General features: G+C 40.1%; 1 protein-coding gene across 1 annotated transcript; it reads right to left on the reverse strand.

The window, feature by feature from the left end:
* Positions 1–1,301: 1,301 nt before the first annotated feature.
* golga5 (golgin A5) lies at positions 1,302–13,256 on the reverse strand. The gene is made up of 13 exons (XM_062995712.1): positions 13,136–13,256; positions 11,171–11,782; positions 10,862–11,065; positions 10,064–10,283; positions 9,760–9,883; positions 9,317–9,520; positions 8,466–8,636; positions 8,207–8,335; positions 7,999–8,097; positions 7,669–7,891; positions 7,336–7,438; positions 6,961–7,024; positions 1,302–1,664 (listed from the first exon to the last, which is right to left on the reverse strand). Exons 2-13 carry the CDS (start codon positions 11,772–11,774, stop codon positions 1,581–1,583), a joined length of 2,229 nt encoding a protein of 742 aa, XP_062851782.1. The 5' UTR covers positions 11,775–11,782; positions 13,136–13,256; the 3' UTR covers positions 1,302–1,580.
* Positions 13,257–18,044: the final 4,788 nt, after the last annotated feature.

Genomic DNA, 18,044 nt, shown 5'->3' on the forward strand with positions numbered 1-18,044 from the left:
TGGTCTACGACTTCTCTCAACTTAATTATTAAAAAAATACAAGTGAGATTATAAAGTTTAAAAGTGTGTTGTGTTTTATATCACGTTGAATAATGTTAAACCATTCGAATATCACATATTCAAGTCGCCTCACAGCAGAAAGCTTCTGGGTTCAATTCCGAGGTGAAGCGATCTGGGTCCTCCCTGTGTCCGTGGGGGTTTCCTCCAGGTGGTCTGGATTACTCCCACAATCCAAAGAAACGCAGGCAGATTATTCAAAGATACAAAATTGCTCTAACTGTGACTGTGTATATGTTTGCCTGGTGATGACCTGTCCAGGGTATTTCCGACCTTTCGCCCAGTAAATTGCACCCATTGTGACCCTGACCAGGATAAAGCGGTGGTAAAACAGACAATAAATGCATATTCAAATAACAAATACACAAAAACTTTTTTCCCCACAACACTGTACAATTTTACCAAACAGTTTGATAAGAACAAGTTAAACATGATCTCAGCCTTGACTCCATCTGGCACTCATTTGGACTTGGTCTTGACTCTGCCTTCACTATTCATGGTCCTGGACTCAACAAATGTAGTACTGGCTTCAACTCCTCAGTCAAAAGATTTCCTACACTTGTGATGGAAATGTATGTCAGATAAGTCTTGTAATTTTGTTATTGAAATGTACTTTTTTTGTGACTGAATGACTGGAGAACTTTCTCCAAAAATTATTACAAATGGAGGGATGTAGTCAATCTAGCCCCATTTATACAAGCACAGAGAAGTTATCAGCTATATTAAAGCATATTCTGTAATGAGAAATTGGAGGGCCATGCCAAAAGGTTTAAAGACAGTTAAAAAAACTTGTTATACCATTAAAATAAAGGTTTACATTGCTATATGTATATTTAAGTCTTTTTTTCTCAACAAAAACTGTTTTCCAATTATTTAATTGCAGGAAAAACAGTTGCAACAATCACTAAAATCCCAGAACTGCCATGAAATATGTAAATGTTCAACTGTATGTTAACTTATTACCCACCAAATTCAGTTCTTGCAAAATACACCCACTGTGGGAACTAAAACATTCTTCTCATTTGCTGGTTCTGTAACATCACAGCTGGACATCCGTAGAGGAGAGCACTAATAGCAGTTATTCAAGAGTTAGTAATTTGTTTTGACGGAAATAAATAACATTTAATTTATAAATACTTAATAAATGCACTTTGTTTTTGTTGAAGCATCAAATTAGTGTTTATTAAAATGATGATGAAATCAATGAAAATTTTAAAAGAATTAGCAGAGATTAAACAAACAAAAAAAATCCACTGTATTTATTTGCTTTAAATAAAACCCTAACATCAAAATCTGTTTTCAAATATATTTCATGTGATGCTCCAGTGATACTGAAGACGTTTTCCGGGTTTGAAAATAAAGAAGCAAAATTAAATGTGCAAATCATGGGTACCAGCTCAGACTGAATATGCATAAACAGCCATTCAGCTTCTGAAAAACAGTATAGCTTTTTTTTTAATACATGTACACTAATTTTCTTAATTTCTTTCTTTTTAATTTACAAGGTTTTTAAAAAGGTGTTTCTATCTGCCATTTGGATGGGACTGTGGGTGCATCTCAGGGGTGTACGTCAACAGAACAATCATAACCCAGAAGTGCAGTAGTGCCTAAAAACAGAGAAAAAATAAGATGTACATCACACTGAAGACTTTACATTCTCAAGCCATGTTCACTCTTACTGTGGGTACAATTGAAATTGTCTTTTATATCAACACTGAAGTTAAAACAATAAAACAAGCCACAATAGTGTGGCGGCTTTCAGGAGACACACACAAAAAAAAAAAAAAACTTAAAAAAAAAAAAAAACTATCTATATATATATATATATATATATATATACACAGTAGTGTTCAAAAAAATAGCAGTGATTTTAAAAAAGTTAATAAAGCACAAAATCATTATAATAACTTTTATTTCCATAATGCAAATGCACTGAAAATACTACACTTTTAATTCTAAATCAAAACATTAACAACATTTAGCCAGTTTGTGTTCATCTTTTATAGAAAGTTAAGAAAAATGAATATTAGGCTGTTCAAAAAAATAGCAGTGCCAGCATTTTTCTTTAAAAACTCAAAAAATGTATGTATAAACTGAAAATGTTTGAGGTTTCACTTTACTTTAAATTACTGAACTAATATTTAGTGGCATAACAATTGTTTCCGAGATCTGTGTTGCATGGAGTCGACCAACTTCTGGCACCTCTGAACAGGTATTCCAGTCCAGGATGATTAGACGACATTCCACAGTTCTTCTGCAATTTTGGGTTTTGCCTCAAAAAAACGTGTTTCAGATATCAGCCCACAAGTTCTCTATGGGATTGAAGTCAGGGGATTGGGCTGGCCACTCTATTACCTCAATCTTGTTTGTCTGTAACCAAGATGTTTTGGGTCATTGTCATGTTGAAACACCCATTTTAAGGACATTTCTTCTTCGACATGGGGCAACATGATCTCCTCAAGTATTCTGATATATTTAAACTGATCCATGATCCCTCGTATGTGATAAATAGGCGTAACACCATGGTATGAAAAACATCCTATATCATCATTTTGTACCACCATGCTTTACTGTCTTCACAGTGAACTTGGGCTTGAATTCAGTGCTCGAGGGTCGTCTGACATACTGTCTATGGCCACTTGACCCAAAAAGAACAATTTTGCTTTCACCAGTCCACAAAATGTTGAGCCATTTCTCTTTGGACCAGTCAGTGTGTTCCTTGGGAAATTTGAACCCATTCAGGACTTGTCTGTTTCTTAACAATGGGACTTTGCAAGAAGTTCTTGCTGGTAAATTGGCTTCACTTAATCATCTTCTGTACTCACTGGGAACTTCAGATGTTCCTTGATCTTTCTGGAGGTGATCACTGGCTGAACCTTTGCCATTCTGGCTATTCTTTGATCCATTCAAACAGTAGTTCCATGCTTCCTTCTGCATCTTTCAGGTTTTGGTTGTCACTTTAAGGCATTTGAGATCATTTTAGCTGAGCAGCCTAGAATTTGCTGCACTTCTCTGTATGTTTTTTCCCTCTAAAATCAACTTTTTAATCAAAGTACGCTGTTCATCAGAACAATGTCTGGAACAACCCATTTTACCCAATATTTCAGAAGGAAATGCGCTATGACCAACCTGTGCAACATTTGCCACCCTCCTACATTAAATAAGGGCCAAAATTGACACCCGTTCTTCTGCAGAATGAATGACTTCACCAATTGAACTCCTCACTGCTATTATTTTGAACAACCCCCTTTCAATCAATGCTTCGATTACTCAGAATGAACGGCATGCATGTCCTAATTGTTGGGTTTGTTTTGTTTTCAATACTCTACTACACTTTCAAGTAAATTTTTTGCTATGTAGAAATAGCATTTCTACTAAAAACTTTGATTTATCAAGTTAATGGTGTTGGACTGCTATTTTTTTGAACACCACTGTATACACATACATACATACATACAGTACATACAGTACATACAGTACATACATACATACATACATACATACGTACATACAGTACATACATATATACATACAGTGTATCACAAAAGTGAGTACACCCATCACATTTCTGCAGATATTTAAGTATATCTTTTCATGGGACAACACTGACAAAATGACACTTTGACACAATGAAAAGTAGTCTGTGTGCAGCTTATATAACAGCATAAATTTATTCTTCCCTCAAAATAACTCAATATACAGCCATTAATGTCTAAACCACCGGCAACAAAAGTGAGTACACCCCTAAGAGACTACACCCCTAAATGTCCAAATTGAGCACTGCTTGTCATTTTCCCTCCAAAATGTCATGTGATTTGTTAGTGTTACTAGGTCTCAGGTGTGCATAGGGAGCAGGTGTGTTCAATTTAGTAGTACAGCTCTCACACTCTCTCATACTGGTCACTGAAAGTTCCAACATGGCACCTCATGGCAAAGAACTCTCTGAGGATCTTAAAAGACGAATTGTTGCGCTACATGAAGATGGCCAAGGCTACAAGAAGATTGCCAACACCCTGAAACTGAGCTGCAGCACAGTGGCCAAGATCATCCAGCGTTTTAAAAGAGCAGGGTCCACTCAGAACAGACCTCGCGTTGGTCGTCCAAAGAAGCTGAGTGCACGTGCTCAGCGTCACATCCAACTGCTGTCTTTGAAAGATAGGCGCAGGAGTGCTGTCAGCATTGCTGCAGAGATTGAAAAGGTGGGGGGTCAGCCTGTCAGTGCTCAGACCATACACCGCACACTACATCAAATTGGTCTGCATGGCTGTCACCCCAGAAGGAAGCCTCTTCTGAAGTCTCTACACAAGAAAGCCCGCAAACAGTTTGCTGAAGACATGTCAACAAAGGACATGGATTACTGGAACCATGTCCTATGGTCTGATGAGACCAAGATTAATTAGTTTGGTTCAGATGGTCTCAAGCATGTGTGGCGGCAATCAGGTGAGGAGTACAAAGATAAGTGTGTCAAGCATGGTGGTGGGAATGCCATGGTCTGGGGCTGCATGAGTGCAGCAGGTGTTGGGGAGTTACATTTCATTGAGGGACACATGAACTCCAATATGTACTGTGAAATACTGAAGCAGAGCATGATCCCCTCCCTCCGGAAACTGAGTCGCAGGGCAGTGTTACAGCATGATAATGACCCCAAACACACCTCTAAGACGACCACTGTTTTATTGAAGAGGCTGAGGGTAAAGGTGATGGACTGGCCAAGCATGTCTCCAGACCTAAACCCAATAGAACATCTTTGGGGCATCCTCAAGCGGAAGGTGGAGGAGCGCAAAGTCTCGAATATCCGCCAGCTCCGTGATGTCGTCATGGAGGAGTGGAAAAGCATTCCAGTGGCAACCTGTGAAGCTCTGGTAAACTCCATGCCCAGGAGAGTTAAGGAAGTTCTGGGAAATAATGGTGGCCACACAAAATATTGACACTTCAAGAACTTTCACTAAGGGGTGTACTCACTTTTGTTGCCGGTGGTTTAGACATTAATGGCTGTATATTGAGTTATTTTGAGGGAAGAATAAATTTACACTCTTATATAAGCTGCACACAGACTACTTTTCATTGTGTCAAAGTGTCATTTTGTCAGTGTTGTCCCATGAAAAGATATACTTAAATATCTGCAGAAATGTGAGGGGTGTACTCACTTTTGTGATACACTGTATATACATACACACATACATACAGTACATACAGTACATACATACATACATACACATACAGTGTATCACAAAAGTGAGTACACCCCTCACATTTCTGCAAATATTTCATTATATCTTTTCATGGGACAACACTATAGACATGAAACTTGGATATAACTTAGAGTAGTCAGTGTACAGCTTGTATAGCAGTGTAGATTTACTGTCTTCTGAAAATAACTCAACACACAGCCATTAATGTCTAAATGGCTGGCAACATAAGTGAGTACACCCCACAGTGAACATGTCCAAATTGTGCCCAAATGTGTCGTTGTCCCTCCCTGGTGTCATGTGTCAAGGTCCCAGGTGTAAATGGGGAGCAGGGCTGTTAAATTTGGTGTTTTGGGTACAATTCTCTCATACTGGCCACTGGATATTCAACATGGCACCTCATGGCAAAGAACTCTCTGAGGATGTGAGAAATAGAATTGTTGCTCTCCACAAAGATGGCCTGGGCTATAAGAAGATTGCTAACACCCTGAAACTGAGCTACAGCATGGTGGCCAAGGTCATACAGCGGTTTTCCAGGACAGGTTCCACTCGGAACAGGCTTCGCCAGGGTCGACCAAAGAAGTTGAGTCCACGTGTTCGGCGTCATATCCAGAGGTTGGCTTTAAAAAATAGACACATGAGTGCTGCCAGCATTGCTGCAGAGGTTGAAGACGTGGGAGGTCAGCCTGTCAGTGCTCAGACCATACGCCGCACACTGCATCAACTCGGTCTGCATGGTCGTCATCCCAGAAGGAAGCTGACGCACAAGAAAGCCCGCAAACAGTTTGCTGAAGACAAGCAGTCCAAGAACATGGATTACTGGAATGCCCTGTGGTCTGACGAGACCAAGATAAACTCGTTTGGCTCAGATGGTGTCCAGCATGTGTGGCGGCGCCCTGGTGAGAAGTACCAAGACAACTGTATCTTGCCTACAGTCAAGCATGGTGGTGGTAGCATCATGGTCTTGGGCTGCATGAGTGTTGCTGGCACTGGGGAGCTGCAGTTCATTGAGGGAAACATGAATTCCAACATGTACAGTGACATTCTGAAACAGAGCATGATCCCCTCCCTTCGAAAACTGGGCCTCGTGGCAGTTTTCCAACAGGATAACGACCCCAAACACAACCTCCAAGATGACAACTGCCTTGCTGAGGAAGCTGAAGGTAAAGGTGATGGACTAAACCCAATTGAGCACCTGTGGCGCATCCTCAAGTGGAAGGTGGAGGAGTTCAAGGTGTCTAACATCCACCAGCTCCGTGATGTCATCATGGAGGAGTGGAAGAGGATTCCAGTAGCAACCTGTGCAGCTCTGGTGAATTCCATGCCCAGGAGGGTTAAGGCAGTGCTGGATAATAATGGTGGTCACACAAAATATTGACACTTTGGGCACAATTTGGACATGTTCACTGTGGGGTGTACTCACTTATGTTGCCAGCCATTTAGACATGAATGGCTGTGTGTTGAGTTATTTTCAGAAGACAGTAAATCTACACTGCTATACAAGTTGTACACTGACTATAGAACTAAAACTTGGATATAACTTAGAGTAGTGTTGTCCCATGAAAAGATATAATACAATATTTGCAGAAATGTGAGGGGTGTACTCACTTTTGTGATACACTGTATATATATATATATATATATATATATATATATATATACACACATATATACATACATACATACATACACATTCATATTCACATTTACTTACCATATAAATGATTACGAAGACTCTGGCCATGGGGTAACGTCTGAGAAAGATCCCTAACCGGATACTAGAGGCCACAATAAAAACAACAAAGTTACACAGGATTTTATGTAATCTAATCCAACAGCAGTTATGGCTTAGAGATTAAAGAACTGGTCATAACAATTTGGTCCTTATCAAAGTCACTCAGGTCTTTATCCTGATTAGATCTGCTGCATTCAACAGGGTGGTAGTTTTAATGTTTTGGCTCATTATTGTTCATGATTAAATATTTTAACTGATATTAGCAATTATCAGATCCTTTATTAATATAAAAAGCATCAGTTGCAAATGTTTCATATGGTTCAGGTTCTATGGCGTGATGGCCGTGAGTGGTACCTGAAGCGGTCTATGGTGCTGGCTGCTTTGCGCACTTTCCCATACACTCCAGTCGTCGAGTCCTGATCACTGAACAGAACCGGGGTGTTCCTCTGTCTGGCACCTATACACAACACAACACAAAATCTGTGAATCACATTTTACTGTATCAGTTGTGCTTTAATGAGTGTATAACCGTTAAAGTGGCAGTAGAGAACTATATTTGCTTTCCCACTTTAAGCTTTGAGTCAGTGCTTGTTTTCCGACCACCTTGCAAGAACATTCAGTAGCGTTTCCCTCACATATGTTTATAAACAAGAGGAAACTATTACACAAGACACTCCATGTGCTGACCTGGTCCATCTACAGCAGCCATGTTTATGTGAGAGCCACTGCTCTGGCCTCCCTGTGCGCTCTTCAGCTGCTGCTCTAGTCTCTCCAACTGGAAGACCAGCGAGTTCTTCTCTGTGCTCAGAGCCTCCAGCATGGTCTGCTTCTGGATCAGAGTCTCAGTGAGCTGGTGCAGACGCCCCTCCAGCTCCACCTGGCTACTGCTGCTCAGGGCTTTATTGGTCAGCTGCAGTGAAAGCAAAATGAAAATGAAATTAAACACATTTGATTGCTTTGGATCTGTGGGGTCCATATAAAATGGAAATTGTATTTGTGAATCAGAAATGAATATGCCTGGTTTCTGAGTTTCTGGATCTCGTCTTCTCTGTCCTTGATGCGACTCTGCAGTGTGCTTTTGGTGCGATGATGTTCCTCCTCAACGTAATTCAGCTCCTGTAAACCACACACATTGTAGTTGATGTGCATTGCCCTCATACTCTGGTGCCAGTGGCTAGGGTTCTAACTATCATCACACAGCTATCCCAACATACACAGCATGTACCTGTTTGCAGCGTTCCAGTTCAGCCTCCACCTCTTGTTTGGCTCGGCTCTGCTGTGTGTTTTGTTCCTGCAACAACACCTGCTGTTCCCTCCAGTTCTCTGCTTCTACCACTGCCTGATTCTCCAGGTCCTGCAGGATAGGAACACAGTGGTGCATTTTAGATTGACCAGATGTACAATGCTAAAAGACTGAACACCACATGTCCAATATTCTGCATTTAATAAGCAATCAGATTTTCAATCAGATACTTTAATCAAACCTGAATCTCAGAGCGCAGGGTCTGTATCTGGGCCTGCAGTTTCTGAATGTCCTCCCTCTGCAGCTCTTTCTCGTGCCGTAACTCCTCCAGTTCCACTTCTACTGCACCTCCTGCATCCAGTGCCTCCAAAGCCGAGCCCTCCTTCAGACTGCTGATCAGCTTCTCCTTGGACTACAAGCAGAAGAAAACAAAACTTACCTGCATCAGGCATTCATCACCTTTTCAAAACATATAAGATTACTACGGTGCATCATAGGGATAAAACAAAAAGCAGTGCCTAAGTTCGTGGGGTTTGAATACTGGGCTGGGCTCACAAATACAGAAAGTGCATGGCCATACAGGGGGACACATATGGCAACCTGTGAGCTGTGAAGTGATGAGAGTTGGTTTGCATTATAGATAGTAACCCCACGTTTCCTAATCCTAGAATCACTTGCCATAGGTTCATAGATTTTTAATAAAATTAAATGAAGCAGTAAAGCTTTATGAAGCCGCGTCTCTTTTATCTTCTTATGTCGCAAATGGTAACTGTTGCCGAGGGTTCCTGTTCAATCTAAAATACTTTTCAAAAAAAGACTGCATGTGAATACACCATCAGTACAGTCAGTCAACTTTGTGGATTGTTTTAAGCTTGCCACTCAGTGGTACCATCAGCAGAAAGTCATTTTGCCATACATCATGTGAAAGGACGTAAACGCTGCAATAAGAACCAATAGGTGCTCAGCTTCACAGTGAACGCAGCACAATTGTGTGCTTATTGTGTGAAAAGGGCTGTTGGCTTATCAGTTGACGGATCTAGTAGATAAACTTCATAACAAAGACCTATGTGAAGCTGGATTGCAAACAAATACCTGTAGGATGCGTGACGCCTTGTTTTTGTAGTCCTGTAGCTCCTGCTTGGCATAATCTGCAGAAGTTCGGGCATTTTTGGCCTGCTGTTGAAACTCGTCAGCTCTCTGCTTCTCCTCCGCTGCTTTGCGCTCTGCACTCGTCAGCGATTCTGCCAACGTCTGCCGATCTGCTTCTATCCTTGCCAGCCGTGCTGAGAACTCGCTCTGTAGGAAAACGACCAATTGTGGTAAATCCTTCAGATTTTTCACTGGGGTATAACAATATGCTTTGTAGTATTTCACAGTTTCAATCTTAAATGCTGTGAATTAAACAATGTAGTTAGTTGGATAATAAGTGATATAGTGAGGTGAGATAGTGAGAAGTCACCATGCTGCGCTTCTGTGTATAATTTCTGTATTATTAACATTAATTAATAATCTTCACACCCACATAATGTACTGACCTGCATCTGTCTGTAACTGTCCTGCTCTCTCTTCAGGCCCGCCTCAGCCTCTCGGACTCGCTCCTGCAGCGTCTGCAGAAGCTGAGAGTGCATGCTGTTCCCGTCAGTGTGGTCCTGCAGGATCCTGACAAACAAATACAGTACAACAGTGTTGTCTGTTTAATTTGTAATTCTCTCAATATAGTTGTTACCAATTCCTGATTCCTGACAACCCCTCTGTTGCTTGCACCACCCCCACCCTTTTTTTTGAGTGTGCTCAATATTGACTGTGAGCAAATTAAACACAGTATCAGATTCTGAATACCTGGTCCTCTCGTTGTGAGCCTCCTCCAGTGCCGAGCTCCGAGCCTTCAGTAACTGATCAGCCTCATCTAATCTCACCTTCAGCACAGCCAGCTGGGCATCCTTGGCAGTCAGAGCATGTGTAAGATCATCAGCCTGAGCCCGAAGATCTCTGACCGCGCGGTCGGAGCGACTCTGCTCCGTGTTCCACTTCTCAGCTCGGGATCGGGATTGATTCAGCTCTGCACAGAAAATAAATATGATATAAATATAAATGATAAATATAGTCATAAATATTTTGACAGACCTTTTAAGTATGCAATTCAAATTTGGAAGACAATCCACAAGGTGTATAAAGGCAGGCAAACACTTAAAACCTCCTTTATTAACAGATTTAAAGACCGCACCTCCTTCAGTGGGTTCAGAGATTACACCTACTCTACAGTTACTGAGGCCACACCTCCTTGGACGAGACTTTAAGGTACAGAGGCCACACCTTTTCTCCTCAAACTCACAGGCACAGATGCCACATCTCAAACTATGACGCACAGAGGCTAGGTAACCTTTAGTAAGACTGATGGGTACAGAGGCAACACCTTTCCTGAGAATGACCGGCAGTTGACCAGAGACACAAAGGCACAAGAGGTCCACCCCTCCTTCAACGAGACTAACAAGTACTAAGATCACAACCTTTTGACTGTCACTATTATATGACTTGTATGTTGCAATATTGTAGCAATATGTGAGAATACTGACCAGTTGTAATGACACAGTGAATAGAATTACAAGAGACAATAGAAGAGATTCCGAGCTAAACTACCTTCCTGTGTGTCCTTGGCCCTCTGGATGATAGATGCCATCTCCTGGTTGAGTGAGGAAACTTCACTGCGTAAAAGCTGATTCTCCAAACGTAAACCAGACATGACCTGGCTGAGCTGCTCCTCTTGAGCTGTGGTTGACTCAGCTGTAGTTGGAGCATCTGGAGGAGCAGCAAGACCAGAATCTGAGCTCTCCGGAGCATCACCTGCAGGGAGCAAAAAAAGTAAAAAGCTGAAAAAATATAGAACAATAAAAAGTGTCTCTATTAATAGACAACTAAGTCTTTAAATATTCAATCCAATTAAAGTACCTTGACTGATGTCTCGAGTGGAGCCGTCATCTGTCTTGGCGCTGTGTGTGCTTGCAGTAAGTGAGCTGACACTGGAGGTTCGGGACAGCGCCCGTGTTGATGGAGGAGTATCCGGGGCTGATGGGATTGATACCTGCCCTTGAGACGATCCATCAGCCAGACCCATCACCTGAGATGCTGTGGCCCTTCTAACCTCCCTTTTCTCGCTCAGTGGTGGATCCGAACTGTTCAGAAAGTCGAAAAGCATGTCATCATCCACTTCTGGTTTTTTGGGCCTCACAAAGTTTGACAAGGTTTTTACTGCACCAGCACTGCTCCCTGAACCCAGAGCAGTTGTACTAGCCACATTCGACGTGCCTGCTAGCACGGTGGCTTTGGATTTCTTGATGTTCCCAGCAGCACTGGAGATGTAGCCAAGCGACTCATGGCTTGTGTAGCCGTGCTGAGGATTGTAAGGGGAGTCGGTTAGGTTTGGTTCTGGAGGGTCGTAAGATGTTGAGGAGGATTTGATGGTTGGATGATTGGTCAGAGCAGTTGCCGCTCCCTGGTCCACCTTATTCAAGAAGTCCTCAGCTCGGCCCGCTAAATCCACCAACCAAGACATCTCGTGGTCTGAAAACATAATGCAAAATCAGCCCTCAAGTGTGTACACCAGTTCTTGTCACAGGTGTATAGTAAGAACACTTCAGTGTTGGTTTCCATTGCACCTAAAGCAATCTTGTAGCACAGGAAAGCAGGTTTTTCCATCTCTAAGATATCGTTCATTTTCTGCCTGTCCAGTTTGTTAAATAAGTTAAATATATAGACAGATAACCTGACACAGGTAGTGTGGCTGTAGTTTTATATTTTTGATAAACTAGAGTGAGCTTTAACTGGTTCTTTTGACAGTTACTTCTTTCCTAAAATACCTCATAAACTGAGCTATCAATCCGTGTGAGGTGACTTAAAACACAAATCAAATTCCCAATGCAAAAATTTTTTACACAGGTGTTAATTACAGACAAATTACACTTGTAATAGACATGTTTGTAATGTCAGCTTTTGGAAATATTCCAGACTGTCATTACACCCATTAAAGAATGTCTACCATAAGTTTTTTGCCAGTTTTTTGTTTTGTTTTGGTGTATGTGTGTGTGTGTGTTGGGGGATTCTTGAATAACATCTGACCAATGTTATTTAAACAAATTTTATCTTGGTATAAGGTGACAGTCTAGGTTTTCTTTCCAGCCTTTCATCCACTGTCCCATGCTGTCTTAAAATAATGCAGGCAAACTAGCCCTATTTATACGGGCACAGGAGCTTATAAATTGCTCTATGTATGTACTAAACTAGCAGATTTGATTGATCATATCACATTTATATATATATATATATATATATATATATATATATATATATATATATATATATATATATATATATATATATATATATTATTAAGTTATTCTTTTTGTAAAAAGAAGTATATTTCAATCATTCAGTAATAGAAAAAGAAAAGTAATTAAAATCCCAAGATGCTATAATGTACACGTTCCTTACAGGTGTATGTAAACCTTTGACCAAAACTATACATAAAGATAAATGAACAGGCATTACAGGCGTAACAACATGATTACTTTAGTTAATAAGCATCTAATTTCAATATTAGTTTATTTAAACGTGTTTTTATTACCAAAATAATATACACTTAAACAAGAAAGCAGCTTAGGCTAAAGCTAACGCTACCTACCTTACGTTATTATTCCCACCCGTACTCTGACAAAATCCTCCTTCAAGCAATTTGATTAGTTGCAAGTTCAGCCTCTCAAGCTAACTAACCAATTATAATAGAGACGTGGTAAATATTATCCAATAGTAAAGCAGGAGGTGGGACGTGACGAAAAAGGAGTGGGTTAAAAACAAAACACCTAGCATAGATAACTGTTTTCACTACTACAGATGTAAGGATAATGTTAGAAACTTTACCAGCAGTAACTCAGATTTATAAAGGTCCAGGAAACAAATTCAGCTCGGACATTGCCTATGACATAAAAGCGTCCAGAAGACTCGCTATAAAATCTCCTCTTCCATCAACATCATCAAATATCCTGAGTGCCTGACGTGGACCAGGAACTTCGAGGACCCAAAACAGACCGCCCAGGGCACTGCCCACATTTAAAACAGGCCAAATATAAACATACATACAAACATTTCAGTTTGTTGTCGTGAAATGTATTAATTATTAAATATATTAAGCGAAACTCCAATTTTTTTGTTTATACTGTGTAGCCCTTCTGCTTCTAAAGCTGTTTCCAGACATTTTTGAGTCGAGTGTTGAGCTTTTGAATCAATTTAACGAATCATATCGATTTTATACTACTATTTACTTGATTGGCATCGTATTATTGGTCACATCATAACTTATTAAACAAAGTATTATTACAATTTGTAATTGTTAATATTACAATGTACATTTTGTATTTAGCACCGTTTTTTATTTATTTTATGATGGAAATCTAGGAGCCGAATCCAATTCTGATTCTACGTGTTAGGATCGGATAGAGTCGAATTAAAGAATCGGTTTATTCATCGGAATTTTTCAATTAATTCATCTTTATTATGTTTTGTGCACTTTTGTGTTTTGTGCACAATTTTTATAAAGTTTGAGGTGATCCTATTCTTGATTTTATTTGTAGGGAATATAAATTTTGCTTAGGAATGATTCTTTGTATTGAGATTGAAATTTAAGAGTAGAATCTCTTTTTCTGTTTTCTTAATGATTAATAACATTTAACAACTGAGACTTGTAAAAAAGTTCATGTATAGTTTGTATTTTGCACTTTTCTTTAATGCTGTTTGATTCTTCTTTTACAAGGCAGCATTACATTACATTAACCCATTCGTCACTCAAGTAACACATAGGTTTTAGAGCAGCCAATCCACCTTCTGCTTGTTTCAGGCGAACACATGGAGAACACTAAACTCCCTATATACTGTGACTGGGGTGAGGATTACACCCTAATTCCCAGAGGTGTTAAAAAAGTGTGCTGTGCTGGCCAGTCAAGTTCTCTCACACTAATTTCTTAACAACCGTGTTGTCTCAAATTTGTACAATAAACCATGTAAAGGCAATATTCTAGTGCACCTGAGGGTAATGGATGTATTAAATGTTGTGCAAATGGTAGTTTCTTATAGTTTACATGTCAAGTGCAGCAGATCTAATCAGACATAAAGACCTGAGAGACTTCGATAAAGACCAAATCGTTATGGCAAGACAACTGGGATATCCCAAAAATCAAGTAGTGCCTATTGACAGCCATGATGAGTACAGGTGCCTGTGAGCATCAACAGTGGTCCAAAAAGGAACAAACCACGAACTGCCAACAGGTTTTTGGGCAGCCAAGATTCACTGATGCCAGCTCGGACATTGCCTATGACATAAAAGCGTCCAGAAGACTCGCTATAAAATCTCCTCTTCCATCAACATCATCAAATATCCTGAGTGCCTGACGTGGACCAGGAACTTCGAGGACCCAAAACAGACCGCCCAGGGCACTGCCCACATTTAAAACAGGCCAAATATAAACATACATACAAACATTTCAGTTTGTTGTCGTGAAATGTATTAATTATTAAATATATTAAGCGAAACTCCAATTTTTTTGTTTATACTGTGTAGCCCTTCTGCTTCTAAAGCTGTTTCCAGACATTTTTGAGTCGAGTGTTGAGCTTTTGAATCAATTTAACGAATCATATCGATTTTATACTACTATTTACTTGATTGGCATCGTATTATTGGTCACATCATAACTTATTAAACAAAGTATTATTACAATTTGTAATTGTTAATATTACAATGTACATTTTGTATTTAGCACCGTTTTTTATTTATTTTATGATGGAAATCTAGGAGCCGAATCCAATTCTGATTCTACGTGTTAGGATCGGATAGAGTCGAATTAAAGAATCGGTTTATTCATCGGAATTTTTCAATTAATTCATCTTTATTATGTTTTGTGCACTTTTGTGTTTTGTGCACAATTTTTATAAAGTTTGAGGTGATCCTATTCTTGATTTTATTTGTAGGGAATATAAATTTTGCTTAGGAATGATTCTTTGTATTGAGATTGAAATTTAAGAGTAGAATCTCTTTTTCTGTTTTCTTAATGATTAATAACATTTAACAACTGAGACTTGTAAAAAAGTTCATGTATAGTTTGTATTTTGCACTTTTCTTTAATGCTGTTTGATTCTTCTTTTACAAGGCAGCATTACATTACATTAACCCATTCGTCACTCAAGTAACACATAGGTTTTAGAGCAGCCAATCCACCTTCTGCTTGTTTCAGGCGAACACATGGAGAACACTAAACTCCCTATATACTGTGACTGGGGTGAGGATTACACCCTAATTCCCAGAGGTGTTAAAAAAGTGTGCTGTGCTGGCCAGTCAAGTTCTCTCACACTAATTTCTTAACAACCGTGTTGTCTCAAATTTGTACAATAAACCATGTAAAGGCAATATTCTAGTGCACCTGAGGGTAATGGATGTATTAAATGTTGTGCAAATGGTAGTTTCTTATAGTTTACATGTCAAGTGCAGCAGATCTAATCAGACATAAAGACCTGAGAGACTTCGATAAAGACCAAATCGTTATGGCAAGACAACTGGGATATCCCAAAAATCAAGTAGTGCCTATTGACAGCCATGATGAGTACAGGTGCCTGTGAGCATCAACAGTGGTCCAAAAAGGAACAAACCACGAACTGCCAACAGGTTTTTGGGCAGCCAAGATTCACTGATGCCAGAGGATTCTAAGGCTATGGCATCCAGTATGAAACAGCAGAAGATCTACAGTGGCTCAAATTGCAGATCATTTTAATCCTGGTGACGAGGTGAATGTCACAACACAGTGCATCAAACCCTTTTACAGTGCCTTGCAAAAGTATTCGGCCCCCTTGAACTTTTCAACCTTTTGCCACATTTCAGGCTTCAAACATAACGATATGAATTTGTAATTTTTTGTGAAGGATCAACAACAAGTGCGACACAATCGTGAAGTGGAACGAAATTTATTGGATATTTTAAACTTTTTTTTTAGAAATAAAAAACTAAAAAGTGGGGCGTGCAATATTATTCGGCCCCTTTACTTTCAGTGCAGCAAACTCACTCCAGAAGTTCAGTGAGGATCTCTGAATGATCCAATGTTGACCTAAATGACTGATGGTGATAAATAGAATCTACCTGTGTGTAATCAAGTCTCCGTATAAATGCACCTGCTCTGTGATAGTCTCAGAGTTCTGTTTAAAGCGCAGAGAGCATCATGAAGACCAAGGAACACACCAGGCAGGTCCGAGATACTGTTGTGGAGAAGTTTAAAGCCGGATTTGGATACAAAAAGATTTCCCAAGCTTTAAACATCTCAAGGAGCACTGTGCAAGCGATCATATTGAAATGGAAGGAGTATCAGACCACTGCAAATCTACCAAGACCCGGCCGTCCCTCTAAACTTTCAGCTCAAACAAGGAGAAGACTGATCAGAGATGCAGCCAAGAGGCCCATGATCACTCTGAATGAACTGCAGAGATCTACAGCTGAGGTGGGAGACTCTGTCCATAGGACACAATCAGTCGTACACTGCACAAATCTGGCCTTTATGGAAGAGTGGCAAGAAGAAAGCCATTTCTCAAAGATATCCATAAAAAGTCACCTGGGAGACACACCAAACATGTGGAAGAAGGTGCTCTGGTCAGATGAAACCAAAATCGAACTTTTTGGCCACAATGCAACACAGCTCATCACCCTGAACACACCATCCCCACTGTCAAACATGGTGGTGGCAGCATCATGGTTTGGGCCTGCTTTTCTTCAGCAGGGACAGGGAAGATGGTTAAAATTGATGGGAAGATGGATGGAGCCAAATACAGGACCATTCTGGAAGAAAACCTGTTGCAGTCTGCAAAAGACCTGAGACTGGGACGGAGATTTATCTTCCAACAAGACAATGAACCAAAACATAAAGCAAAATCTACAATGGAATGGTTCACAAATAAACGTATCCAGGTGTTAGAATGGCCAAGTCAAAGTCCAGACCTGAATCCCATCGAGAATCTGTGGAAAGAGCTGAAAACTGCTGTTCACAAACGCTCTCCATCCAACCTCACTGAGCTCGAGCTGTTTTGCAAGGAAGAATGGGCAAAAATTTCTGTCTCTCGATGTGCAAAACTGATAGAGACATACCCCAAGCGACTTGCAGCTGTAATCGCAGCAAAAGGTGGCGCTACAAAGTATTAACGCAAGGGGGCCGAATAATATTGCACGCCCCACTTTTCAGTTTTTTATTTCCAAAAAAAGTTTAAAATATCCAATAAATTTCGTTCCACTTCACGATTGTGTCCCACTTGTTGTTGATTCTTTACAAAAAATTAAAATTTCATATCATTATGTTTGAAGCCTGAAATGTGGCAAAAGGTTGAAAAGTTCAAGGGGGCCGAATACTTTTGCAAGGCACTGTATGTATGGGGCTGCATATTGCAGTACCCCGTCCACCCTAGAAATCACGTTCAGTGGGCACACAGGCATCAGAACAGGACAACAGAGCAATGGGAAAGGTTGACTGGTCCAAGGAATCCTGCTCAAGTTGAAGTACCTGCTGGTAATATTCTGTTACTAAAAACCACAAGACTCCTTCAGATGTTTGGTGGGTCTGAGCTGTTCTGAGAGCATATTAAGCAGGTGGTCCTAATGTTTTGGAACATTGATAATACCTCTTAATGCACATTAAAGTTCAACCATCAACTTCTTTCATTAGTTCAGCTGGTCTGTACGTAAAGTCCAGAAACTCCAATTGAAGCCCATCAACCTACCGAGTAGGTTCTGTCGATCGAAGTAGAT

Source organism: Trichomycterus rosablanca, chromosome 5 (assembly GCF_030014385.1).
Source record: "Trichomycterus rosablanca isolate fTriRos1 chromosome 5, fTriRos1.hap1, whole genome shotgun sequence".
In the NCBI taxonomy this organism is placed as follows: Eukaryota; Metazoa; Chordata; class Actinopteri; order Siluriformes; family Trichomycteridae; genus Trichomycterus; species Trichomycterus rosablanca.

Bases quoted from the DNA above. Each gene is read 5' to 3' on its own strand.
- golga5 (XM_062995712.1), bottom strand. From the start codon at position 11,774: ATGTCTTGGTTGGTGGATTTAGCGGGCCGAGCTGAGGACTTCTTGAAT. The intron at 7,892-7,998 runs GCATATTCATTT...CTTTCACTGCAG, and splicing joins TCCAGAAACTCAGAAACCAG to CTGACCAATAAAGCCCTGAG. The intron at 7,439-7,668 runs GTCAGCACATGG...TGTTGTGTATAG, and splicing joins GGCTGCTGTAGATGGACCAG to GTGCCAGACAGAGGAACACC.